General features: G+C 32.8%; 3 protein-coding genes and 2 non-coding genes across 7 annotated transcripts; 2 read left to right on the forward strand and 3 right to left on the reverse strand.

Annotated features, from left to right (window-relative positions):
* Positions 1–3,168: 3,168 nt before the first annotated feature.
* TRNAL-CAA lies at positions 3,169–3,252 on the reverse strand. The gene has a single exon. It is a non-coding gene; the product is annotated as a tRNA-Leu (tRNA).
* A 67-nt stretch (positions 3,253–3,319) lies between these two features.
* TRNAR-ACG lies at positions 3,320–3,392 on the reverse strand. The gene has a single exon. It is a non-coding gene; the product is annotated as a tRNA-Arg (tRNA).
* Positions 3,393–5,752: 2,360 nt separating this feature from the next.
* LOC115990795 (uncharacterized mitochondrial protein AtMg00310-like) lies at positions 5,753–6,064 on the reverse strand. The gene has a single exon (XM_031114583.1). The coding sequence runs from the start codon at positions 6,062–6,064 to the stop codon at positions 5,753–5,755; it is 312 nt and encodes a 103-aa protein (XP_030970443.1).
* Positions 6,065–8,888: 2,824 nt separating this feature from the next.
* On the forward strand, positions 8,889–11,285 carry LOC115989189. 3 transcript variants are annotated; one of them, XM_031112853.1, is made up of 3 exons: positions 8,889–9,128; positions 9,541–9,609; positions 10,380–11,285. In XM_031112853.1, the coding sequence occupies exon 3, from the start codon at positions 10,478–10,480 to the stop codon at positions 11,171–11,173; it is 696 nt and encodes a 231-aa protein (XP_030968713.1). In that variant the 5' UTR covers positions 8,889–9,128; positions 9,541–9,609; positions 10,380–10,477; the 3' UTR covers positions 11,174–11,285. The 3 variants fall into 3 exon arrangements, with proteins under 3 accessions (XP_030968713.1, XP_030968714.1, XP_030968715.1); XM_031112855.1 differs by lacking the exon at positions 8,889–9,128 and adding an exon at positions 9,341–9,402; XM_031112854.1 differs by lacking the exon at positions 9,541–9,609.
* A 14,075-nt stretch (positions 11,286–25,360) lies between these two features.
* Positions 25,361–26,107, forward strand: LOC115990796 (sugar transport protein 4-like). Its single transcript, XM_031114584.1, has 2 exons — positions 25,361–25,658; positions 25,752–26,107. The coding sequence occupies exons 1-2, from the start codon at positions 25,361–25,363 to the stop codon at positions 26,105–26,107; spliced, it is 654 nt and encodes a 217-aa protein (XP_030970444.1).
* The last annotated feature ends 504 nt before the right edge of the window (positions 26,108–26,611 follow it).

Raw genomic sequence — 26,611 nt, forward strand, 5'->3', positions numbered from 1 at the left:
ATAAAGATGTAACCAAATGACCGAATTACTATTACACATGAATAATTATTCCATTACATGAGCTATTATGGCATACCAAACATACCCTAAAGCTTTGAGGATAATCAGCTAAAAAAGGGGAAAATTGTAATATAACTTTTTTTTGGGTGCAATCTTTGAAGACCAAGGCTAAGGACTCATCTATACATGCTTGACTATTATTGTGAGTAGATTATCATTTTGTAATTGTAATATAATGTATTAATCTGTTCTCTAAAATTTTTGAAAATAAATATTTTCCCTAAAAATTAAAAAATTTCTAAAATTATTTTTTTTATCTTTCTATCTCTACCAATATATCATTCTATTATTTTGGGTGTGTTTTTCATTAGATTGATATTATTCCTCTATAAGGTGATCCATATTTTTCGAAATTATGTTATGGTATGCTATGTTTTTTTTTTTTTTTGGTACAACTAAACTTTTTAAGTTTCAAATAAATTATTCATATTCTTCATTCTTTTAAAGGAGATTATTATAATAATCAAAACTCATAACAAACTTATGTTGAATATATATAATTTATTCTCAAAATTTTATTGTAGAAAATTTGTTCTTCCTAAAAATTTCAAAAAGTAATTTCCATCACTCTATTTGTACAAATATATAAATTTATAAATTTTTTTTATTGATATTATTATTCTTTTTTGAAATGGTCCATATTCTTTTAACTATTGTTAGTATACATCATATTTTTCTAATTTCATTTGGTACAATTAAAATTTTTAATTTTTAAAGTTATTATTTAAATCTCTTTCTTTTTAGGAGATTGATCACAAAGAATCTGTTGTTGGATCATGTAATATTCATCTTGACAATAAATTATCTATTATGAAAACCAAAACTTATCCTATAATTACAGATATTTCTCAAATAATTGATAGTACTTTTAACCATAATTTTTCTTTTTTCATTCTTAAGTAAGTACATCAAATTGGACTGAAATGAACTGAAATGAACCGAATCAGACCAAATAGACTAACGTGGACAAAATTGGACTGAATAGCTTGAAGTGGACAGATTTGGACCAAATGGATTGAATAAACCAAAGTTGACTGAATTGGACAGGAATGGACTGACGTGGACCAAATTAGACGGAAGTGAATGAAGTAGGTCGAATGGACCGAATTGGACCAAAATGGATCGAAGTAGACCAAATGGACTGAAGAGGACCGATTTGATATGTTTCCTAATTTTTTTTTCTTTACAACTAGAGATTTTTAACTCAAATATATTATTATTATTATTATTTTTTATAAGTCAAATATATTATTATGATAATCAAAACTCATCACAAAATTACACTTGGTATTACTCAAATAATTGATAGGCACATTCAAATACATAGCCAAAACTGCTTTGTAATATATATTCAAATTTTCACTTCCAAAATGACTAAATATTAACTCAAAAAAAAATTAAACCAAAGCTATAAGAGGGAGAGAGAAGAGTTGTAATAGGGAACTCAAAAAATACAACACCAAAAAGTATTAACCCAAAATAGAGTTATAAAAAATATAATGATTCGTCAACCTAAAGTAGGGTTGCAAGAATGAATGAAAAATGAAACAATATTAATTAAGAACTTTAAAGGTGAAGTATAAATATATCCTTTCCCATATAATATTTATTGACAGAATTTCGTACATAAGCTATGTTAGAAATTTGAAAATTTTTCTCAATATCCAAACTTTCTCTTGCTGATATCAAAAGCATAAAAAACATATATAAAAAATGTATAATCCAAAGAAAAAAATGAAACAACTACTTTCAAGACCAAAAATATAACGGTCATATTTCTGGAGAAAAAAATGTTACCTTTAAAACGTTAAATATTTTTTAAAACTATTTCATCTTTCTATCTCTATCAATATATCATGCTATTATTTTGAGAGTGTTTGATTGGTATTGTTCCTTTATGAGGTGGTACATATTCTTTGAAATTATGTTATACTTTTTAAGTTTCAAATAAATTATTCAAATTCCTCATCCTCTTAAATGAGATTATCATGATAATAAAAAATCATAACAAAATTGCACTCAATATTACACAAATATAGGCACACTCAAATTCATAATCAGTATTGTGTTTTAATATAATTTCAATTATTACTTCCAAAATAACTAAGTATTAACTCAAAAAAAATCAAACCAAAGCTGTAGAAGGAAGAGAGACTACTTGTGATGGAGTACTCAAAAATACAACACCAATACGTATTGACCCAAAATAGAGTTTTAAAAAACACAATGATTCATCAACCAAAATTAGAGTTACAAGGAAGAATGTAAAATAAAGAGAGAAAATAATCACTTTTTCAAGAGAGAATATGAGAAAGAATTAAAAATTTATAGAAAATAAGATGAGAATAAAAAGAATAAATATAAAATAGTAATAAATTCAAAATTATCCAAGTCATGCTTTATAATAGAATAACATTATATTTCTTATATACTATCTTTATAATTCAATAAGATAAAATTGATGAAATCAAAGAAAAGAAAAAAGATGACAAATTAAAAATACAAAACTAAACCACATCAACCTAAAGTAGATATGTAAGAAAAATAATAAAATCCACTAAAAATGAAAAAAAAAAAAAAAAAAAAAAAAAAGAGAAAGAGAGCGAGAGAGAAATAACCTTTTGTGTGTGGAAAACTATGCATACAATGAGAGGAGTGAATTGCAAACTCATAATAAGAGGATAAGAATGAGAAGAGCCAAAAATAAAAGAAGAGCAAATTGCAAATTTAAATCCTCTTAGTTCCAAAAAAAAAAACTCTTTAGTTCAAAAAAAGAGAGTTTTTTGAGAGAAATGGGAGGGAAAATTGAAATTTCCTTTGTTTGGTTTGAGTGGAAAGGAAGGGGAGAAAAAAATGAAAAGAATTTTTTCTCCCAAATCCACCATTTTATTTCTTACCAAACATAGATATTAGAGCTTAACAAGTTCAATTGCCACGCATAAGCAATTTCCCATAATATATTACTCCTACTCTCATCAATACTATTCTATTCTGTTAACAATTTTTTATCTAACAATTTAACATTAGAAAAACCCTCTTCAATTTAAGCAAAACAGTCCGAAAGGGAAGAAAAAGAGATGAAAAATAAAAAGTAGACTCAACATAAAATGTCAGAAGTGGGATTTGAACCCACGCCCTCGTTAGAGGACCAGAACTTGAGTCTGGCGCCTTAGACCACTCGGCCATCCTGACAGATGTTAACTATGGCAAAATACAATTTATAATAATAATAATATTATTCATAAACAAAATATAAAAACGACTCCGCTGGGGATCGAAAACAGAATCTCTAGCTCCGTAGACTAGCGCCTTGTCCATTGGGCCACGGAGTCCTTGTTGATTCAAAAGATCAAATAAATATTTTATATTCAATAATTTCACGCAGATTCCACCCAAAATAATTTTTTTAATAATAATTTATTGATAAATAATAAATGTAATCCACCCAAAATAGTTATATAATTATAGCCTCTTAGAAGTGTTATTAAACCTGGCCAGTTGGACCGGCAACTTAGTGACTCGGTGCATAGATTAGGCCGAGTGATTAATTGGATAGAAAGAGTACATCACCCAGTGGGTTTTAAGCAACCCGTGTGACCTAGCTAGACTTGTGAATTGTGTAAAATTACATTAATAGGTCCATTTTATTGACTCGTTTTTTGTTTAAATGTGTGATAATATGGTAATTTAAATAAAGAGAAAACCTAAAGAAATCCTCCCCCCCCCCCCCCCCAAAAAAAAAAAAAAAAAGCTTTGTTCTATACAGATTCATACTATTGTACATGACCATCACTTTTCAGTTTTCATAGTTCACCAAACCTAAGACTACGAGGCTGCTACTGTGCATCAATTTTCTATGCTTTAAAGTTTAAACAGATTAGTACTTAGCCACTAATTAGCACGTAAGTATGACTATATGACTTTATGTACCAATTATCTTCTTTTGTTTAGGTTTTTTCTACTTTATTTGTTGATTGCTTTTAAGTTTAAGTATCTTTTATTTATTTTTATTTTTTTTGTATACTATCAATTGTGTGAGTGGAGGAGGTATACCATGCATCCGGTGTATGTATCCCTCCTCTCACATGGAGCTGGACTCCATACCCTCAAGGTGAAAAGGAGGAAACATACACCGGATACATGGTGTATTTTTTAGTGTGAGGTTATGACATTGTGACCATTGTTTCTTCTTTGAGTTTTGCCCCTTTATAAATAAATATATATATATATATTTAATATACATAATTGTAAGACATGTAACAAGATTTTATATAGCAGAGGCTTTGTTTACAATCCTATGATATTCATTTATTTTCCTTGTGAATTTTATATAATTTCTAATGTTATTGCTTATGAAATATTGATTTTGTATTATAATGACGAGTTTAATTTAGGCATATGCCTATTTTTTATTATAAATTTACATATTCATGTTATAATTTCTCAAACTTATATATATATATATATATATATATATATTTATATATATATAAAATTAATTTCTTGAAGAGAGTGAAACAGAGTCCTGTAATAGCAAACCAAAGGGGGCTAAACCAGTATTCTTAGTATTCAAGGCCTTCATCACCAATAAAGAATCACCCTCCAGGATAGCTTCAGATATGCCCACCTCTTTAGCAAACTCAAGAACTTTGTTGGCTGCCAAGGCCTTAATCTCGATTGGCAGGAGTTGTTAAGGAACCCGAGTAGACAAGGCGTCAATGACAAGTCCATCCTGGTTTCGAATGATGACCCCCAGGTCGGAGCACTTCTCTTTAGCAAAAAGGGCACCGTCGAAGTTGATTTTAAAGGTAACTAGATCAGGCGGTTTCCATCGGGCTCTCCTCCTCAGCCTACTCGAAAGTGGTGAAGGTTGCACAGCTTTATATTTTGCATATCTATCCTGAGCCAGTTAATAGAGTTGGTTGAGAGGGTAGTGGGTTTGCTGGGTTCTCACCTGGTTCCTTTGATACCAAACCGACCACACAGTGAAAACAAACAAAATCGGGTTCCTTTGGTGTTGAAACACCCATGCCATGAGCTCGCTGAAGCTGGTAAATCTCTGTTGGTTTCAAAAACTCCTTGTATCGTTCAACCCCTAAACGCCATCCAACTCTTTGCAACTCTAAACCACATGCACAACATCTTCATTATCTTCCTTGCAGCAATCACATAGCTGTTCTGTGATAATCGTTTGACGCAGTAGGTTGCACTTCGAAGGGAGTGAATTCCGGCAAGCTCTCCAAATCAGATTCCTTACTTTATTTGGGCATTCAAGGGCCCAAATCTTCTTCCAAAGCACTTTCTCATGGTCTGGTTGCTATGCCACCTAGAGACCAACTTCATCCTCCTTCAAAAACCGATACCCCGTTTTGCAACTAAACCTCCCATCATGCTTCCATGGCCAATACAAAGAGTCATCCGTAGCTTTTCTAGCCAAAGGAATATTTTTTATTTCTTTAGCTTCTTGTGGTGCAAAAATCCCATCCACCATCGCAGCATTCCACATTCTAGTTCCCTCATCAATTAAGCAATCCATAGTGGCTTCTTCCATTGTTTCCACCAATGGGGAGAGTACCTTAGTCGGATGTTTTCGGGGCAGCCAATGGTGTTGCCAGATTTTTATTGATTTACCATTCCCCACCCTCCAACATGCACCATCTAGGATAACATCACGACCTTGCAATATGCTCTTCTAAGCGTAGGAACCTGAACTTAATTCCTTAGCTTCTAGGAGGGAGCGATTTGGGAAGAACTTTGCCTTGAAGACTTTATAGAAGAGGGTTTCCTTATTATGCAAAAGCCACCATGCTTGCTTCACCAAAAGAGCGTCGTTAAAGTGAGCCAAATCGCGAAAGCCCATACCACCTACCATTTTGGACTTATTCAATTCACTCCACTGGATCCAATGAATCTTTCTTCTATTTCCCCTTTGCCCCCACCAAAAATTCTTTATCATTGCCTCAATATCATCACAAAGCTCTAAGGGTAATTTAAAGCACCCCATAGCATAAGTAGGGATAGCTTGTATCATGGATTTGATTAGGACCTCTCTCTCAGCTTGTGATAGCAATTTACCCTCCCACCCTTGAAGTTTTCTCCAAACCCTCTCCTTGATATAATTGAACTAGCCTTTTTCCCCCTACCCACAAAGGAAGGAAGGCCCAAGTATTTCTCATAAGACTTCACTTCTTGAATTTAGAATGATTCTTTATGCTTGTTTTTGCTTCATCCGTTGTAGACTTGCTAAAGTTGATTGCAGTCTTATCTTTGTTGATTTTTTGCCCTGACAATGACTCATATTCTGCCAACAACTTCAACACATTATTGCAATCCTCAAAGATTGACCCGTAGAAAAGCAAGCTATCGTCTGCGAAAAACAGGTGGGTTAATTTAGGACCTCGTTTACACATGGAAAAACCCTTAATATTTCCATTTCTCATTGAGGGTTTAATGAGAGCATGAAGTCCTTCCATACATAAGAGGAAAAGGAAAGGAGATAGGGGGTCTCCTTGCCTAATACCTCTACTAGGGTGGATCATTCCAATAGGCTCCCCATTCACCATGATAGAGTACGACACCATTCTCACACAACTCATCATAAGAGTAATCCATCTAGAACAAAAACCCATTCTCTCCATAAGCCTCTCCAAATACACCCATTCCACCTGATCATAGGCTTTACTCATATCTAATTTAATAGCCATAAAACCATGTTTTCTTGAATTATGGTGTTTCATATGATAAAGGGTCTCAAACGCAATCATAATATTGTCTGAAGTAAGTTTTTCCTTAGCAAATACAGATTGATGTTCTGTAATTAGGGATGGTAAAAATTTCTTCAACCTGTTTGCTAAGACCTTAGAATAAATCTTATATAGGACATTGCAAAGACTAATAGGGTGGAATTCATACACAAGTTCCGGATTAGCTATTTTAGGAACAAGAGTAATGAGTGTATGGTTGAAAGGTTCGGGTAGGATACCTGAATTAAGCCATGATAGAATGGTTGAAGTAACATCATGCTATATTATTGACCAAAAATGTTGATAGAACAACGGTGGCATACCATCAAGACTTGGCGCTTTTAGAGGTGCCATCTGATTTAAGGCTTCCTTAACTTCCAAATCTGTAAATTCCTTCACCAACTCAGCATTCATCTCATCGGTCACCATGCATGGGATTTTCTCAAGAGAGGCAACATCCAGATTCGGGTTGGAGGTGGAAAAAAGGTCCTTGTAATAACTCTTCAACACATGCCCAATTTCTTCTTGTCCGGTCAGTCAAGTTCCATCCCCATCTCTTATTCCTCTAATCAGATTCTTCCTAAATCTCTTTGTAGCCTTGCTATGAAAAAAGGCTGTGTTATTGTCACCTTTACTCAGCCACAACACTCTTGATCTTTGACACCACATCCTTACTTCTCAGTCTTGCAGCAAATTAACCTCAGTTCTTAAGCTTCTAACCCAAGCATTATTCCCACTCACCATAGCTTCAATTTCGGCCAAGGCAAGTTGATTCTTTTTGATCTCTAATTCTCTCCTCACGTGCCCAAAGTTGTGTTTATTCCACCATGTTAATTCTTGTTCACACTTAGCCACTTTTTTTTTTTCAGAATGGCTATGCTTGGATTTTGCTCCCTTGTGGTACTCCAAATCTCTTCAACCGTTTCACCACAAGTTGGATCCGATAACCACATTTCTTCAAATCTAAAACATCTCTTCCTCCTAGGTTCAGGCAACCCCGACAAATTGATCAAAAGAGGAGTATGATCCGAAGACATACATTGGAGATGATGTATTCTAGTTCCTGGAAATTTCTGAAACCAAGAATTTGTAGCCATGCATCGATCCAATCTTGTTCTTATGGAATGACCATCCTCATAATGTTTAGCCCATGTGAATTTAGGACCCATGTATCCCAAGTCCATGAAGCTACATTCATCGATCACATCTTTAAATAATTGCATTTGATTATGCTCTCTAGGTGCCCCTCCCCACTTTTCCTCTTGACGGACAATTTCATTAAAATCAGCACCGCAAATCCAAGGAATGTTCATTCTAGAATGCAAGCTTCTCAGTTTACTCCATGCTTCACTCCTCTTGTGGGTTTCGGGCTCACCATAAAAACCTGTGAATCGCCATGCATTTTCAGTATTTCCATTGATTATCATATCAATATAATACCTGTGGGAATTAACAACATCAATGTTAATAGAGTTTTTCCAAAATAAAACTAGGCCACCACCTCTATTCAGCCTTGGAACCACCCACTTCTAATCAAAATTAATCTTGCTCAAAGTACGATCTAGCCTTGCTTCATCTGCCCATGTTTCGGCTATAAACACAACAGAGAGATCTTTTGCTTGTATCAATCTAACAAGCTCATTCTCTGTACGTGGGTTCCCAAGCCCACGACAATTCCACAATAATAGATTCATTGCTTCTGGCAGGGTTGGTAACCAGTCTCCGCCAATATCTTATTTTTTGTTGCACCCCCCCAGAAACCTTTCTCTCTTTTTTTTTTATAACTCGGTTAGGCTTGCTGAACTCCCTGCATTTCTTTTTTCCACCACTGCTTTGGATATAGCCACATTTGATCCCACCTCTAATCTACTAAGCCTCAATATGTTTTTTTTTTTTTTTTTTTTTTTTTTTTTTGAGAAACCTATATGTAAATCATTTTATATGTGAAACACCTAAATTTTTTACCATCAATATTTTAAAAATGTGAGGCATGAAATATAAAGTTTTGTTTTATGTAAATTTGCGAGTACAGAGTACAAAACATAACGGGATATTAACTTAAGAAATGAAAGTTTCACATTTCAATACTCAATTGCGAGTACAAAAAGCCTTTTGCTCTTAAGAATACAGAGTTGATACTGCAAACCAACCCACCATTAACGTTACCTTCATACACAGCTTTCTCCATATGTATATGTCAAGACTCAGTTCCGGACTCACACACCCGAAGAGAGAGAGCGTTAGAAGAAAGAGACACTCAAGAGACCCATCTTCAAGCTTCGAACCAAACCCAAATCACGCCGCCCTACCCCCATCCACGTGCCGGTGAGTTCTCCCTTGCTTCTTCTCTTTTCTCTCTTCTTCCTCATCTCCTCTTATCTTCCATTTCCGACCTCTTCTCCTCCGTCACTCTCAAACCCAAGCCCAGACCCAATTAACATTTTTTAATCATAGTTTGTGTGGGTGGTGGTGGGTTGTGCTTGTCCTTGGTGGTGGCTGGTGGCTGGCTTGAGCTTTGCAACTGCAAGTCAGTGATGGCCCGCAGACTCTGTTCCCGTCTTTTCCATTTCCATTTGCAGCAACCGTCTGTTTCTCCAAGATCTCATTCTGATAATTATATATATTTATATTCTTAGCTAATACGTATTTGCTTTCCTTTCTTTTATTTTCTTTGTCATTTCTGTTTATAATCTTTGTTTACAAAATCTGAGAAATCCAACTTGGCTCTTTCTTTCAGATTATATATCCTTTCTGGAAGCGCCTCAAGATATCCCTTTAATTTGGGGGGTTTTCCCGGCATTTCAAGGTTACTATTCCTCTTTTAAAAGTTCTATTTTTCACGGCTTCTGGGTTTTCCATTGTCACTGTTTTTGAATGATTTTCATTGTGTGTGAAAGAACCCATTAAGAGGTTTATGATTGTTGGTGAAAATCATAGCTGAAAGCTTGTGATGTTATGACATGTAGTCTATGTATTTGTGCTAAGTCCTTATAGAAGAACATTAGTTTGATTATTTGAAAGTTACCCATTTCAAGACTTCTATTTGGGGGCTTTTGTGAGGTTCTACAGAGCAAACAAAACTATAATGGCTGATTAAATTGCTGAGGAGGTCTTCAAATAAATATTTGTCTTGGAGTAATCGGGTTTGACTGGCTGTCACTACAACTCTCTGGTTTTGGTTTGTTGGCATTATAGAATATAAGTACACTCTTTAGTGTAGAGTTTTGTTTTGCTTTTTAAATAAGTACCAATAGTTAAGATACGTCTTTAGAAGCTAATATGCCATTTAATTTTGATTTCTTAAGAATTTAGGAACTTAATGCCCCACTAGTTAAGATCGGACTTTACGTCATTGTCATCAACAACTAGACCAAATTTATGATTCTTCTCTACTAATAACTGATGCGTGATAAGATGGATGCCATATATTTTTTGACCTACAACTTATATGAAGGGGTTCTTGTAGTTTTCTTGTTCTAACTCATGGTTGCAACAAGGATTTAGTTTTCACATTGTCTGCTGTTGTTCTTCCTCTGGTATGCTAAATTCTTCCACAATATATTGAATATTTTGCAGCATCACGAGCCTATGCTCGAGGTGGGCGCAAACATTATGATCTTTTTGGCAATGGAAAGCTGCATGATGAAGATTTCAGAAAAACATGGAAGAAAGAGATGGATGAAGATACTTCTCTGTGGGCAGGGAGTGAAGATGAAAGAGATGATGAAAAAGATCCTAAAAGTCGTCTTGAAGAAGAAATTCGGAGAGTGAGACAGCAGGCAAAGGAACATTCTGACCTAATTGATGCCGATGACAGTGATGAATTAAGAAGTATATGGTCTGGAAGTGATGAGGAGAAGACGTTGTGGACTGGTAGTGAGGGTGATGACGACGACAATATTCCTACAGAAGCCTACCCAAATGAAAGTAGTGATAAGTACATAGACAAATTGTTTGAGTTTGAGGAAATGCCCAAATATCGAACAATCTCTGAATTATTGAAAGCTGAAAATGAACCAGAAGAATTGTCCCCAGGAAAGCAAGCTAGGAAAATTGCAGTTGAAAATGCCTTGAAAAAATTGAAGAAAGGTCCTGATGGGCGTTACTCCAATGTGTGGGAGGTCATGAGTGATATAGATATTCTAATTGGAGCATTTGAAAGGGTTGTTTCTGGACCAGAGTACGCGGAGCTTAGACTGGGAGGGCCTAAGAAATTAAATATGCAGTTCTTTAAGGATATACAAGCACGTATGAGAGATCAAAATTACAAGTTCTCACCTGAGTTAAAGCTGAAGCCGAAGAGCAAATTAGTTTCAAGAAAGAAGTGGCAGAAAGCAGAGTCTAGAAGGAGGAAAGCACAAAAGCGTTAAGTTGTAATTGTTTCCTTTCGGCACTAATGTGAGTTAAATGTATTATATATCCCTGCAACTGGTGCTTTTCAAATGTTCAAATCTGTAATCATAGGTATTTTTTTATTATTAGTAATTATGGTTTTACTTAGTTCGTAAGATTATCCTCCAATATTATAATTATACATATAATCCATGCACCTGAGTTTCTTCAATGCACCTGATTTTATAATTATTCATAAAATCGATAAACACATTAATTCTTTTGTTTTTTGTTTTAGTTTCCAAAGGGTGACAAGGCATTCAATGCTAATTGCATTTACTGCATTATTGGCTAGAATCTGATAATGATGACTAATTTTTCAAGTAACAAATCTGGAATATGAAACTGTCCTAAAGAATTAAGAGGAATGCGCAACCAAGTTTAGTCACCACCTGCTCAATGCCCACTTGCAAATACGACTAGAGTCCAAATCCAAAATTCTTGACCCTCCAAATGACAATGTTGAAAATAGAATATCACATCATCACTGAAATAATAGTAATAAAAGAAAATAATATTAAGAATAGCCATTGAAGTGCCAGTGGAGGCCTCTACTCACAAGATTGAGTGAACATTATATTTGGATTTTGATCTTACAGAATATATATATATATATATATATATATATATAATGCTTGTTTGAGTTTTTGTCCAATTTACATTTCTTTGAATGTTAATAATCATGATGAGTCACTAATTTTAACAATTGCTTGATTAGTAATGATCACAATAATTACATAACTGATAGGAGTAATGTAAAATGAAGTTTCTCCTTTTCAAAAAATACAGTTTAGAAATTTGAATATATTAATGTTAGCACCTTCAACTTTTCGGAGGAGTTTTATTGCTTTCTGCATGCACCCTTGACAGTTGCATTTTGAGAACATATGTCTGCCAACAAAAGGAATGAATCAAATGTAAAATAAAAAGAAAGCAAAAGTTTAGTGAGACTGAGAAAAAGAAGTAAAGGCCAAAAAGAAATAGATGAAAATGCATAATTGCTTTGGAGAAAGATGATAGAAAATGGCTTGAAGTAGGGGCCTCAATCTTTAAGAATTCATTTGATGACATTTTCAACAGTGGCTCTTCAAAATGGAGATGCCTGGAACCTTTTGCTTCCTATTTTCTGCTTTCTCTACAGTAGCATATTTCTTCCCAATCTAAGAACCACCATGCTGTAGGAAGTTCAGGTAAATCAAATAAGTTGGGAGTTCCAAGTCTGAGAGAAAACAAGGGAGAATAGATGTGTAAGTGTGAAATGACATAAGTACCCCATTTGTTATTCATGCCAGATGCTACTACCATTTGCTGAAACACATACATTGTTACTTCCGATTTTTTTCTTTTTTAATATTCTTTTTGGTTGATAAATTCTTTTAAAAGGAATATATATATATATATATATATATTTTTTTAATTCAAGTCTATGCCCGTCAAATCCATGGTTTTTGCTTTAAATATATACTATATTATAATTGAGAAATTATTGGGTAGTTTGGGACTACAAGGTCAGCAAGCTAACCTTGTAGTCCCAGCTAATAAAATTAAGCCACCTCACTAAAATGAGATTACATCACCATACTTGCCATGTCAGCCCAATAAGGTTGTCTCCTTGTAATGTCTATTAGCTTTGTTAGAACAAATTCAAATCTTTTCAAAAATTTAGGCATGAATGGGCGGGTCATTGAAAAATCTGGGAATATAAAAACTCTTCAAATCTCGTTTTTATTTTTATTTTTATTTTTCCGTCTTCTGAATAAGGTTAGGTAATATGCTTTCCCTAAATCCACCACCTCTGATGGAGACTTGTTTTAATAATCAGTGGAGATAGTGTCTCCTCCTCCTTGCCTAAGATTTGAGCCACAAATAGCCCTAAATCCACTCCTTCTCATCTCGGCCTCCATTCCCAGTTAAGGGACTTAGTTTGTCTGTTTATTTATTTATTTTTTCTAGTCTTTCACCTTGTTTCTAAGTATGATAGTCATCTATGAACGATTCAAGAGATGGAATGTATAGAAGATGATGAAAAAAAAAGGCATAAGTTGGGAAAATTTTATGACTAGAAAGGTCAATTGGTTTTTTTTTTTTTTTTGGTTCTTTGGCCGTGGAATGGAGATATGGGTATTTGATTTATGCTGTAATAGTACAAGTTTTTTACTATCTCTATTGGTCTTCTTTATTCTCAGATTTTTTTCCCCTTGATTTGTGTAATTAAATATTTCATGAATTTGATGTTGCTTCACTAAATTTTTGTAAAATTTTATATGGAAGGTCAAATTAATAGGCTTGGTCCATACGATTACTCTCTTGAAATGTTGTCTGCAAGGTGTTTGTGGAAATGCTTATTTGATTGGCATTGTCTATTGTCTTATGCTCTCACTTTTGTTGGATGGTAATACAGTGGTGTCATTTGTGGTGGTATTGTTTTAGCTATGTGGTGTTCATGGAGCTCTGGGAAGGGGGGAAAGAGGAAAACGTCTATATAGAACTTTGGTCTGAATAAGGTCGATGTGAGGGATGACATTTTTTTTTTTTTATTTGCATGTGTTAATGTGTTTGATAATTATGCATATAAAGTATTTGAGAAAATGCAACTTAATGATAACTATGAATGTTTGAATTGTTCTCCCTTCCATGTAGCAAAAAATTAAAACATACATCCAAAGTTTACTAGATTACTGAATAATAATATTATATTGGCTTTGCTACTTAAGAATGGCTTTAGATTAGTCCTCTTCCATACTAATGAGTGATAAATTGTAAATTTTTCTGCTTGCTGCTATATAACTAGTTAATATTATTGTTGGTTTCCATTAACATGCTTTTGGTAATCAACACTACAAATCTTATTTAAACATTCCAATGGTTGTTATTACATGAGATTTGGGCTTTGAATATAAAATCTTGTATTCATTTGGATCTATGGAATTAGAAAACTTTTTTGGGCCAACTATTTATGGTTAATACAAATTGTCTTACTGTGTGGGCTGAAGTATTGTGGCCTCCAATGAAAAGCCAGGCACTGGAGAATTTTTCAGCAGCCATCAAAATTCATGTTTCACCAATCAAGCTTCATGTACCAAATGTTGCTCCTTTGTTATCAAAAAAAGGCTTTGAAGTACTCAAGGATCGATTGAAGTCAATGCATGTTGAAGTTGGCAAGGCTAATTTTCAGTTTTAGCTTTTACCAACAATTCAAATTTGATATATTCTAATTTGTAGAACAACTTGGATAATTTGTTTGCACTATAAGCACTAAAAGTCAAAGCCCTTAAATCATCATATCAAAAAAAAAAAAAAAAAAAACCCTTAAATCATTGCAATCAATATGTACTCATGTATGATAGATTTTCCTATTTATGCGTTGTCTTAAAGAAACTAGAAACCAAAGGAATATGCATTCTTTACATGACTATTAGTTCATAAAGTATTATAAACAATTGAGCAATTACTTCAAGTTGAACAATTTTGATGTCTTGCATTATATCAAAATTTGATCCAAGAGAAAAGTAGACAAAAGATGAACAGAATTTTGTTAAAATATACACTTTGATCACAAGGCCATACCGCCATAATAACAAGAGTCTTACTAAACTATAAAGTTTGATTACAAGGCCATAATAACATTATAGTTCCACATTTGATGTATCTCTTGCTTCTTGACTAAACATATTTGTGAACTCCAATGGCTCTTAGCTAGATCACTTTGACTTGCCTCACTCTTTGTTATGCAAGTTATTTTGGTATCAAAGCTCACACTACAATCCATTGAAGCTTCCAGCTGCCACAAAATCAAATGCCAAGCAACATGAGAGAGATTAATAGTCTCACATTAGATACAATAATATCAAAACACAAGACCAGACAAGTGCCTTAACCCCAAAACAAAAAGAAACAGAGCACTCTCCTAAGTAGCTACAATAGACACAAAGCAACAACATGCCCTCCCAAGTTATTTATGTCATCTGTATATGACGGAATGCTACAAAGAGAGAAGAATTAAGACAAGTAAATAAAGATAAAGGACAACAACAGTTTTGGAAACTAGGACTATTTTAAAAAATAAAATAAAATCGACAAACAATAAACTTAGATAAAAAATTTTAAATAAAATGAACAAAAGCAACCAATCCCACTTCTTGGATAATACCAGAACTGTTAGAGAGATTGCAGATCAAAACAGAAAACATTTGTTAATTGTTGTTGATTACACTTCAAAGATTCAAATTTCACTTCCAATTTCCATTCCCACAACCATTCAGCAACCAAAGCAAGACAACAATTACTATTTTAACATGACAATCAAAGCCCATCTCAAGAAATCATATATAACACTTACAGGCATAAACCACAAGCACAAAACGCATACAAAAATCAAAATTCAATAATTACCCTACTAAAAAACGACAAAAGAAAAAAAAAAGGGGGAAGTCCCTCACCTCCCAAAATGTAGCATTTTTCTTATAATCAATACTCATTTTTTATTGAAACAAGCTAGAGAACCAACAGCAAAACAAGAACAGAATAAAGCCAACAACAACCCAAAATTTAGGTCCAGCCACTTGATGCGAGACCACCAACAAAGCTTAAGAACTAAAACAGAACTACAACATTAAAAGGGGAACCAAACTAACAAAGCACAGGTTAATAACAAATACAAACAACATTCTACGAGAGAGAGCCAGCAAACCAAACATTAAACATCTTCAAAAATGTACTATTACTTAAATAAAAGATGCTTGGACTCATGATTCGGTAAAAGGACTAAAATATTCAAATATATCTGTAGTTTATCAAGGCCAAAAAAGAAGAAGCAATTTTTAGAACAGAAATGTGAAACCAAAAGAAAATTATTGTGCCAAAGAATTAGACTTAGCCATCAAAGATTCAATACTTAGAAACAAGGTGAAAGACTGGAAAAAAATAAATAAATAAACACACAAACTAAATCCCTTAAATTCCTGGGAATGGAGGTTGAGATGAGAAGGAGTGGGTTTACGGCAATTTGCGGTTGAAACCTCAGGCAAGGAGGAGGAGACACCATCTCCACTGATTATTAAAACAAGTCCCCATCGAAGGCGGTAGATTTAGGGAAAGCATATAACCCAACCTTATTCAAAAAGACAGAAAAATAAAAATAAAAACGAGATTTGAAAAGTTTTTATATTCCCAGATTTTTCAATGACCTGCCCATTCATGTCAAAATTTTTGAAAAATTTTGAATTTTTTCTGAGCTAATAGACGTTATAAGTAGACAGCCTATTTGGGTTGACTTGGCAGGTATGGTGATGTAACCTCATTTTAGTGAGGTGGCTTAATTTTATTGGTTGTGACTACAAAGTCAGCTGGCTGACCTGTAGTCTTGGACTACCCAATAATTTCCTATTATAATTTGCGCTTATGTGCGAAAACATTGAATGGTATTGATAAAAAGGAAAAAAAAAATGAAGAATCTTATTAGTAATCATTTGAATTTTATAAATTCTAAATTATTATTCAAGCAAAAAATGTTAATTATTATTATGAACGTTATACAAGAAATTTGATAGCTGAAACATTATGGTTGACAACAATCTTTTTTAAAGAAAGCAAAGTAATGAAGTTGTTGTTTTATTAATTGGGATTTTAAAAATTATTTTGAAATCTACATTTAAAATTAGTATCTCAAGTTTTGTTAATGTTAGAATCATGACAAGAGTCACAAGACTAGTACTTGTATACATAGATGATTACTTTGGTTATGTGATTTAAGTATTTCTCTTCCTAATTCAACTTTAGAATTGGCCGTACCTAGTGTACAAAACTCCCACTTTTTGTAGGGTCTTAGAAATGTTATAGTAGGTCACCTCATCTCCAAATTTTTTGGCAAGGCTAATCCTTGGACTCAAACCTACGACCTAATGCATTTACTGAAAGACATTTGTCATCACACCAATACTTCATCTCTAAAGATCAAATTCAAGGTGTTCTAACAATTTTTTTTTTTTAAAGAAATTAGTCATGTAATTGACAATGTTTGTTTTACAATATTCATCGATGTTATCTATCTGAAATTTCGATTAAAACGACTTTATATTTTTCCATCACAAAGAAAATGATTCTACCAATAAAATAAAATAACCAACAAGATTCAAGATGGTTAGAATTTAAAAGCTTTTTTTTTATTTTCTTCTTCTCTTTTGAAAATATCATAAAAAGGTTGTAATTATTGCACCATCAAACATCAAATGAAGTTAACTCATGTGAAGATTTTCTTCATTGTCATGTCAATTAAAAATTTTGGCTTGGGATATCAATGATTGATTTATTTGCCCAAGTACGAGTTATATATACAGGCATTTGATACCACATTCCCTAAGGGCGCAGTTTATGGGTTCTTAGAGCATCCACATCAGTGGATGCAAAGTTTTGCATAATAGAAAAAATATCACATTTTACACATTTTGACCAAAAAAAAAACCAACATCAATGGATGTAAAAGTGTGCATTTATGTAAAAGTGTGCATTTATGCACAAGTGCTACAGTAATCGTGTATATATGCACAGTTACTGTAACTCTTGTATTTAATATTTTACAATTTTTTCTCTCTTCTTCACCTCACTCTCTTAGCTTCTCACTCTCACCTCTCTATCGTTTTATCTCTGGTCCCTCAGACCACCAATTAGTCCAACCACTCTCATCGATCACCGATCAGTCCACCGATCTCGCAGCGCCGCCACCAATACGATCTTGCAGCACTACCACCGAATCGCAACTCACTCACCGATACAATCTCACTCACCTTTGATCCTTTTTAATTTTTTTGTTTGATCAGTTTTGGATTTTCTGTTTGATCAGTGGGTTTTGGGGTGATGGTGGTTGATGATTGTGGGTTGATGATGGTGGCTGGGTGCGTTGATGGTGGGTGTGGATTGATCGTTGATGGTGGGTGAAGATGAATATTTTATTTGAATAAATGTGTATAATAGACAAACTGATGTGGGTGTTTTGTAAAAATGAGAGTGTAAAACAGAAAAAGTAGGTTTTAGATGTGCAAATTTACAAAATTTTTGCATCCACTGATGTAGATGCTCTTAGTGGTAGGCCATTATGCATGGAAGTTCAATGATAGGACCACATAATTCCCCACAACTTGCCACATGGCAAGTTGTGATTGGCAAAGGTGTGATGGTGGGCCATGTGGGGATACACCTTTGCCAATCACAACTCGTCACGTAACAAGTTGTGATACAAAATTGTGGGAAATTATGTGTCCCAAGCATTATTGGTGCTTGGAAACTTGAAATGAGGCTGAAAAGAGCTTCTTTTTTTCTCTGGCAAGTGACTGCCAGCCGTCTTTTGACATGGCCAGATTTAACCCGTCAAAATGACCAGTTGTCCTCAATTTTTTTTAATGAGACAAAAATGTTCTTTTGCAATTACTCTCCATTTCCTATTTTATCTCCCACCAATGCGTATTTTACGAATATCTTCTCCCTCACTTTACCAATATCATAGAAAAAACTAAAAAGAGAGTTCAATGTTCAGCCCAAAAAAAAAAGAAAAAAGAAAAAAGAAAAAGAAAGAAGAGTTCAAGGAATGATCAAATGTTTACAAGAACATAGTGTTCAAGAAATTATAAATAAGGTACATATATTTCTTTTGTTCTAAATTTATTTTTCAAATATATTGAAATATGATGTTAATATTTATTTTTCATTTTTGTTAAATTATTATAAAATCAATGGATGAGAATTTTGTTGCAAGTGAGACTCAACAATTAGTTCCAATGAGTTGTTTTGACTTAAATGAATTACCTCAAGAAGGTACACTGTTTTATCTTATTTTATTTATAGTTGATATTTCATTTATAATTGAATATGATGTTGATTTTTTTTTAATCCTTGTTACAACATAGAACAAATGAATGATATTGTAATTGCAAGTGAGATTTATCAAAGTGTTTCAAGGAATTGTGTTGACTTAAGTGAGCTTCCAAATGATGGAGGAAATAAAGACACTTGTGGGGAGGAAGTAGTGGTTTGGAATGAATATCCAATAGAAGAAATAGGAGTTATTGATGAAAATGAAGATACAAATTCAATAGAAAATGAGTTTGAACCTTTTGTTGGTCAATGTTTTCTTAGTGAAGAAGTGGCTTTCATTTTCTATAAAAATTATGCAAATCGATATGGTTTTACAATTCGAAAATGTCTTTTTGTCACAAAAATGGAGAAAATATAAGACATGATTTCTTTTGTCATGGGAAGGTAGATGACAATTAAAAAGAGTGAATCCATCTAAGGAGCAGCGAAATAGGATACTTCAAGATGTGGATGTAAAGCTCATCTAAGAATCACATTGCGAAAGTCATTTGACATTTTTCCACAAGAATGGCATGTCACTAAGTTTGTTATAAATCACAATCATGAATTGTTGTCCCCTTCAGAAGTGAGATTTTTTTTTTTTTTGGCCAATAGAGTTATCACTAAAGAAGATAAAAAATCGCATTCTCTTATTGAAAAAGGGTGGACTTTTTGGTTAGACAAATAATACGTGTTATGGAGCTTGAGAAAGGTGTGAAGCATGGAGATCTTCCATTTTTTAAAAGAAATATCCATGACCTTTATGTGAAAATAAGAATGATGCATGCAATGAATGATGCTATGGATCTCTTATAATTGTGCAAATTTGTTAAGGAAAAGAATTCTAAGTTTCAATATGCATACACAACTAATGAAGAGAGTAGGTTGGAGCGTATTTTTTGGTCGCCTACTCCTTTTTTTAATTGGTACCAAAAATATGGAGATATGATTGTTTTTTATACTACTTACAAAGTAAATACATATGATATGCCTTTTGATATTTTTGTTATATCAATAATCATGGAAAGAAAATTCTCTTTGGTTGTGCACTTCTTTGAAATGAAACAACTAGTGCACTTCAATGGTTAATGAAGGTACGTAAATTATTTAATTATCTTGTAAGCTTGTGCAATTATTTTCCAATTTTATTTGATTAATTAGTAGTTTAATAGTATATATCCTTTGATATTTTTTCATGTGTTAATAACTTTGTATTTGATTAATATACTTTTGCAAATTTAATGAAGAAGTTACCTAAGGAAATTTTAACTGACCAAGATTCATGGATTACAAAGGCAATATCAAAAGAATTGCCATCCACAAAACATGCTTCTTTGTATATGGCACATTACTGCTAAATTTAGTGGTTGGTTTACGACAATTCTTCGTAGTCAATATTCAAATTGGTGCACAGATTTCTAAAGTTGTATAAGTTAGACTTATGTGAAGAATTAGAGTATCAATGGTCTCAAGTTATGGCAAAATATGAAATGCTTACTAACAAGCATGTAAGTGGTTTATATCAAATCAAGCATTTTTTGGGTACCATGTTACCTTCATGGCTATTTTTTGGGGGGAATGACAACAACCAAAAGATCCAAAAGCATAAATGCATTTATCAAACAGTTTGTTAGTTCCCACATAAACTTGACCCAATTTATTGAACAAGTAAGTCATTATTTATCATTGCTTTCTTTTATTGTAGAATTTGATTTATTTTTTATTTGTTAATATTTTTAGTCTTTATGTGTCTTTAAATTACTTACAATTTGTAATTTTAGGTTGACCTCGCCATTGAAGATATTAAGCAAAAACAATCACATGATACAATGTTGAAGAAATATAGAGGTTCTTCTTTAAAAACATTGTCACCAATAGACGAACAAGAACATCGTGTGTTAACACCCTATGCTTTTAAAATTTTTCAAGAGGAGTTTGGAAGAGCCACACAATATTTGGTGCTTCAAGAAAACGGTATTGAATTTGTGTTGCAATATTATGAAGAAAAAACTAGTCAAAAGCACTTGGTCTTATGGGATGGTGAGATGACTAGTTGTAGTTGCAAGAACTTTGAATTTTGGGGTATACTTTGTTGTCACACACTTACTGTATTTATTCACAAAGATTGTTACCAAATTCCATCTTTGTATCTTCCACCATGTTGGTCTTGCGAAACATCATTAGGTGGAAAAGAACCGATAGTGTTGAATGATGAAAATTTAGTGGACAAGGAAAGTACGGTTGATGCTAATGTTAATGATGCAATTGATGGAGATTGTTTTGTTTGTTGTCCTCTTCCCTCGAAGATGAAAGGTCGCTCAAAGCAAAAAAAAAAAAATGAAAGGTGGAAAAGAATTGGGAAAGCAAAAGAGAACTTGTGGGTTTTGTAAGCATGTTGGTAATAACATCCCTACATGTTTGGAGAAGGAAAACTCAACTTCCTCAAATGATGCAAAGAAAATGAAAAATTGTACTTCAATAGATATGGGATTAAACCCAATATTTTAATTGAAATGTTAGGTCTTTAGCTTAAAAAAATCACCAATATAATGTTTGTCAGCTTTTTATTTTTGTCGGTGTTATATTATCATTTTGACAAAATTATGCCAATGAATAACATGCATTCTTGAAAAAATAGAAAATTTTACCATGGAAATATCAATGAATATCATGAAACTTTTTCAATCCAAAGCAAACCGGTCTTCTCATGACATTTGAAACACAAAATAATGATGTCCTATTTTTAAACTCAAAATAATTTAAAAATTATTATTTATGTTTTATTGTCTTAGGACACTAAATCTCTAATACCTCTAAGGCTCTAACCCTCTACTAATCAATAAAGTATTTTTATTTCTTTCATTTTGAATTTTATTATTTTTACTATTTAAATAAAATAAATGTCAACTCCACATAAAACCCTAAATCTATGGGGAAATATAACGGGGCACCAACACATCCCCACCAATTCACGCGAGTTTGTCCTAACAAAAAGTTTATGGACTGAGGGTGTGGCCTCTCACATACTTACTCTAATAAGGCTAGTGGTACAGAACCAAAAAAAAAAAAAAAATACAATGACTCAAGCTCATGCCATCACATATACAAATAGAAATTGCAAACTCAAAAGGATTTGGTCATTGTTGCAAGAAACAAGATTTTATTGCCGTGATACTTATTGACCTCATATCATCTTGAAATGTAATACAAATGTGTATTTGTCAAAATTCACACTCAATAAAAAACTTGAAATTTAAATATTTTATAGATGTGATTTTTTTTTTCTTAAATGTGTGATAAAAAGCTAAAAGTTAGCTTATTTTCAAAAAAATTAAAGTTAGATTATTTGCATAAAGCAAAAAGAAAGTTTGTTTAAAGCAAAATCCAAACGCACAATTAATATCAAAATAAAAAAGGGAGAAAATTGCAAATTACACCCCTAAAGTTTGGAGGTGTTTAAATTTTACACCTTGACGTTTTAGAATTTGAATTTTACCTCTTAAATTTTAGGGGTGTTTGGATTTTACTTTCTAAAGTTTTGGGGGATTTAGATTTTACACCTTGAAATTTATAAATTTGGTAGTATAAAATCCAAACACCTCCAAAATTTTAGGGGTTAAATTCAAATTCTGAAATCTCAGAGTGTAAAATTCAAACACTCTCAAATTTTAGGGGTGTAATTTGCAATTTACCCGAAAAAAAAGTCAAACTGATTTTGATATCAAAATAGTCTAAAGTGCAAACTACACCCTTAATGTTTGGGAGTCTTTGGATTTTACATCCTAAATTTTTAGAATTTTGATTTTATCTCTTGAAGATGTATATTGTTGTATCAGTAGCCTCTTCATTTATATTTTTCCATTAAGTGCCACATAATCATGTTACACGTGTTTAGTTTGTCCGATAAAATAATATCATATGGCAGAATGAAAATGACATAAATAATGGGCACAATTGATACTTATAATAAATTTCTTAATAAATTTAGTTTTTCACAAATATTTATAATAAATTTCACAATAAATTTCATTATGGTTAAAATAATTAACTGTGATACAAACCCACCTATTTTACTCTATAACACTCTCAATCTATAAATTCAAAAACTATGAAATTTATTGCTAAAAAGTTGTGTTGGTAGCATTATTTAATAATCATTAAACTTAGTTATTCATTGTGTAGGCATTTACGCAAAAAAAAAGTGGGTGTTGTGTGGCTCTTTTTTTTACCACGAATCCACATAAGGACAACATGTTGTTTGGTGGTAGAGTGTTGTTTTCGGTTAACTTTTCTCAATTGTGTAACTTAATAGTGTTTGAACTTTCGAAGAGGAGGGGTAATGAGTGAGGGGTAGTTTAGTCTTTTTGAAAAAATATAATCAGTCAGATGTCTCTTTCTTGTTCCATAAATGTATTCTATTTTGATGAAACACACACATTTACAACAACACGCCAACTCCAAAACTGCTAGCGGCAGTTAGAGTCGCGGAGCCATTGATAAACACACATACTCCATGCAAACTCCTCAATGTGGGACAAGCCCACACATAAGCTTTTCCTTTGATGAATAATTTGGCTTGTTTCTTGTAGGAACTTGGATACCAAAGCTCTGGATGATACCAAGAATTATTCAATGATACCAAGAATTAGAACCAAACCCAATATCTAATCAATGGGCTTCATCCAAACTTACAAGTGCTATTGCAATAACAAAAATAATTGGGGTAATATATATACTACTGCATATGTGGATTGTTTTTTCTGTTGTAATAGTAACTTAAATTTATTACATCAATTTAAGATTATTGCAATAATTACAACAACACGCCAATTTCACAATAAATTTAGTTTTTCACAAATATTTATAATAAATTTCACAATAAATTTCATTATGGTTAAAATAATTAACTGTGATACAAACCCACCAATTTTACTCTATAACACTCCCAATCTATAAATTCAGAAACTATGAAATTTATTGCTAAAAAGTTGCGTTGGTGGCATTATTTAATAATCATTAAACTTAGCTAATTGTTTGTAGTAAAGGAGCCAAGTATCCATAGCCAAAAAATTATTCACTGAATCACTGTGTAGGCCTTTACGGTTAGGTGTCTCTTTCCTGTCCCACAAATATACCCTCTGTCCATGTAAAAGCAAAACAAAACAAAACAAAAAATATTCTTTATAAGTACGGTAATGAATGCAACGTACATTTATAGAGAGAGAAGAAGAAAGTTTTTTTTTTTGCAGAAAATGTAAGGATACTGACAACACCACTTACTACAACAGGGTTGCTAATGAGCTTGCACAATACGCCAAGATCAACCATTACACCCAAGTTTGGAAAGGTGTTTCTCCACCTTTTGTATCTCATTCGATTCTTTCAAATTAGAGCCCCACCCTTTGTATCCTGCTGTTGGCTCTCTATTGTAATCCTTTCCTTGTTAATGAAATTTGTTTCCTCTCAAAAAAAACAAAAACAAAAAACAAAAAATACAAAACAAACAAACTCTTTTCACTCGGATCCAGCACGCTCTTTCTTCCACAGAACAAGGTATGTTTGACCATCATATTCTCATTTTCTTGTCATTTTTGTTCATTGTTTTTTCTGTTGGGTGCAAGTTTAGAACAATATGGCTATGAGTAGAATTTAGTATTTTAAATTGATTTAATAAATTTAAATTACTATTACAACAAAAAATAATCCATAAATGCAATAGTATATATATTACCCCAATTATTTTTGTTGTTGCAATATTACTTGTTGTAACAGGTCTTTACTCTATAACACTCCCAATCTATAAATTCAAAAACTATGAAATTTATTGCTAAAAAGTTGCATTGGCAGTATTATTTAATAATCATTAAACTTAGTTATTCACTGTGTAGGCCTTTATGCCAAAAAAAAAAAAAAGGCTTAAAACTCATAGACGCAATAATATATATTACCTCAATTATTTTTGTTGTTACAATGGCTTTTTTCACCTATTTCAACAATATATTTTGATGTAAAATAAGTAGTTACTTATTGCAACAACATATTTCAATATAAAATAAGATTGCAACAACATATTTTAATATAAAATAAGGTCTATCTATTACAACAACACATTTATGGATGTTTTGATTTGTTTCCTACCATTGAATTTGATATATAAGATTTCATATGGGATGAGAACTGCTCTAGGATTTACAGCAAATTTTAGCATGGCAAATTTTAAGTAGGGTTGGAGGATTTTTTTTGCTATTCCAGGAGTTTTAGCTATTCCACCCCTTCTCATTTCCTTTTTTGCTCATGACCCCGCAATATACTATATAGAGATGAAAAACTCTAGAAAAGCAAGAAGAGAATATACAAGAACTAGGGGTGATGGTTTTGATTCTAAGTTTGAGCAATTGAAGGAGGAGAGTCAGGGAGCTTGGAGTTCATTGAAGTATGTCTTCAGTCGTCAATGTCATCCTTATCTGATTATCAATTGTGTACGGGAGATATGTCTGCAATTTACGGGGATGTTTGCCATCAGTTTCTTCTTTCCAACTCTTCTAATGAAATTTGATGTCTCCGCATATGTATCTTATGTGGCACTAATGGTTCTTGAATATGTGAACTTGGCCACAAGTATCATAGGTTTATATTTGGTTGCTAGGTTTAGACGATAACGGGCATTTATAGTGGTCTTTTCATTTGTGATGCTCTTTGGACTCCTTTCAGTTTCAATTTTGCTACTGAAAGGGCATTATTCTGTGTTGTATTCTACACGTAGTGAAGCATATAGATTTTTTGGATTCCTCCTGGTTTATTCACTTGGATATGGAGTAACTTCATTAGAATGGATTGAAGTTGATTTCCCAAGGAGAGCTAGTTCAGCTGCTGGCCCTATGATGATGAGTATAAGTTTTTTGATTAAGTTCATGATGAGCTATGCACTACTGCCAGTGATTTGCAGCATGAAAGGAGGATTATTTGTCCTTTTTACAGTAATTGTTGTCTGCATGCTGGTCCTCATTTATCTCCTAGTTCCAGAGAGTTCAGATATTCCAGAAGAAGAGATGGATGAAAAAGTTTAGAGTAAACATTGGTTTTGGCAGAGTTATATGGCACCCGAGGAGAGCTAGCAAAAAGGGGGGAGATTATTATCAGAATCTTCATCTTCTTTGAACATAGATCATAATTTTCTTGAACACCTGGAAATGTAATGTTTTGTAAGCACAAATTGACTAATGAAATTGTAATGATTCATTTATAATTATTTTTTTCAGCCTCCTTGAAGCTTAGCTTCCAATATACATTCTCAATCTCAGTGGACAAATGCATCAACAATTATTTAAGATTTAATCCAATAATTTGCATGCATTCATATGAAAGCTATGAATCAATAATTTCTAATTTCATTGCTTGCTTTAATAACAATGTATAAGCTACATGTAGGCCTTTACGCAAAAAAGAAAAAAGAAAAAAAAAAGGCTTAAAACTCATAGATGCAATAATATATATTACCTTAATTATTTTTGTTGTTGCAATGGCTTTTTTCACCTATTACAACAATATATTTTGACATGAAATAAGTGGTT

This window comes from Quercus lobata, chromosome 5 (assembly GCF_001633185.2).
Source record: "Quercus lobata isolate SW786 chromosome 5, ValleyOak3.0 Primary Assembly, whole genome shotgun sequence".
NCBI classification, from domain to species: Eukaryota; Viridiplantae; Streptophyta; class Magnoliopsida; order Fagales; family Fagaceae; genus Quercus; species Quercus lobata.

Bases quoted from the DNA above. Each gene is read 5' to 3' on its own strand.
- LOC115990795 (XM_031114583.1), bottom strand. From the start codon at position 6,064: ATGGGGTGCTTTAAATTACCCTTAGAGCTTTGTGATGATATTGAGGCA.
- LOC115989189 (XM_031112853.1), top strand. From the start codon at position 10,478: ATGGATGAAGATACTTCTCTGTGGGCAGGGAGTGAAGATGAAAGAGAT.
- LOC115990796 (XM_031114584.1), top strand. From the start codon at position 25,361: ATGAAAAACTCTAGAAAAGCAAGAAGAGAATATACAAGAACTAGGGGT. The intron at 25,659-25,751 runs GTATCATAGGTT...GACTCCTTTCAG, and splicing joins ATATGTGAACTTGGCCACAA to TTTCAATTTTGCTACTGAAA.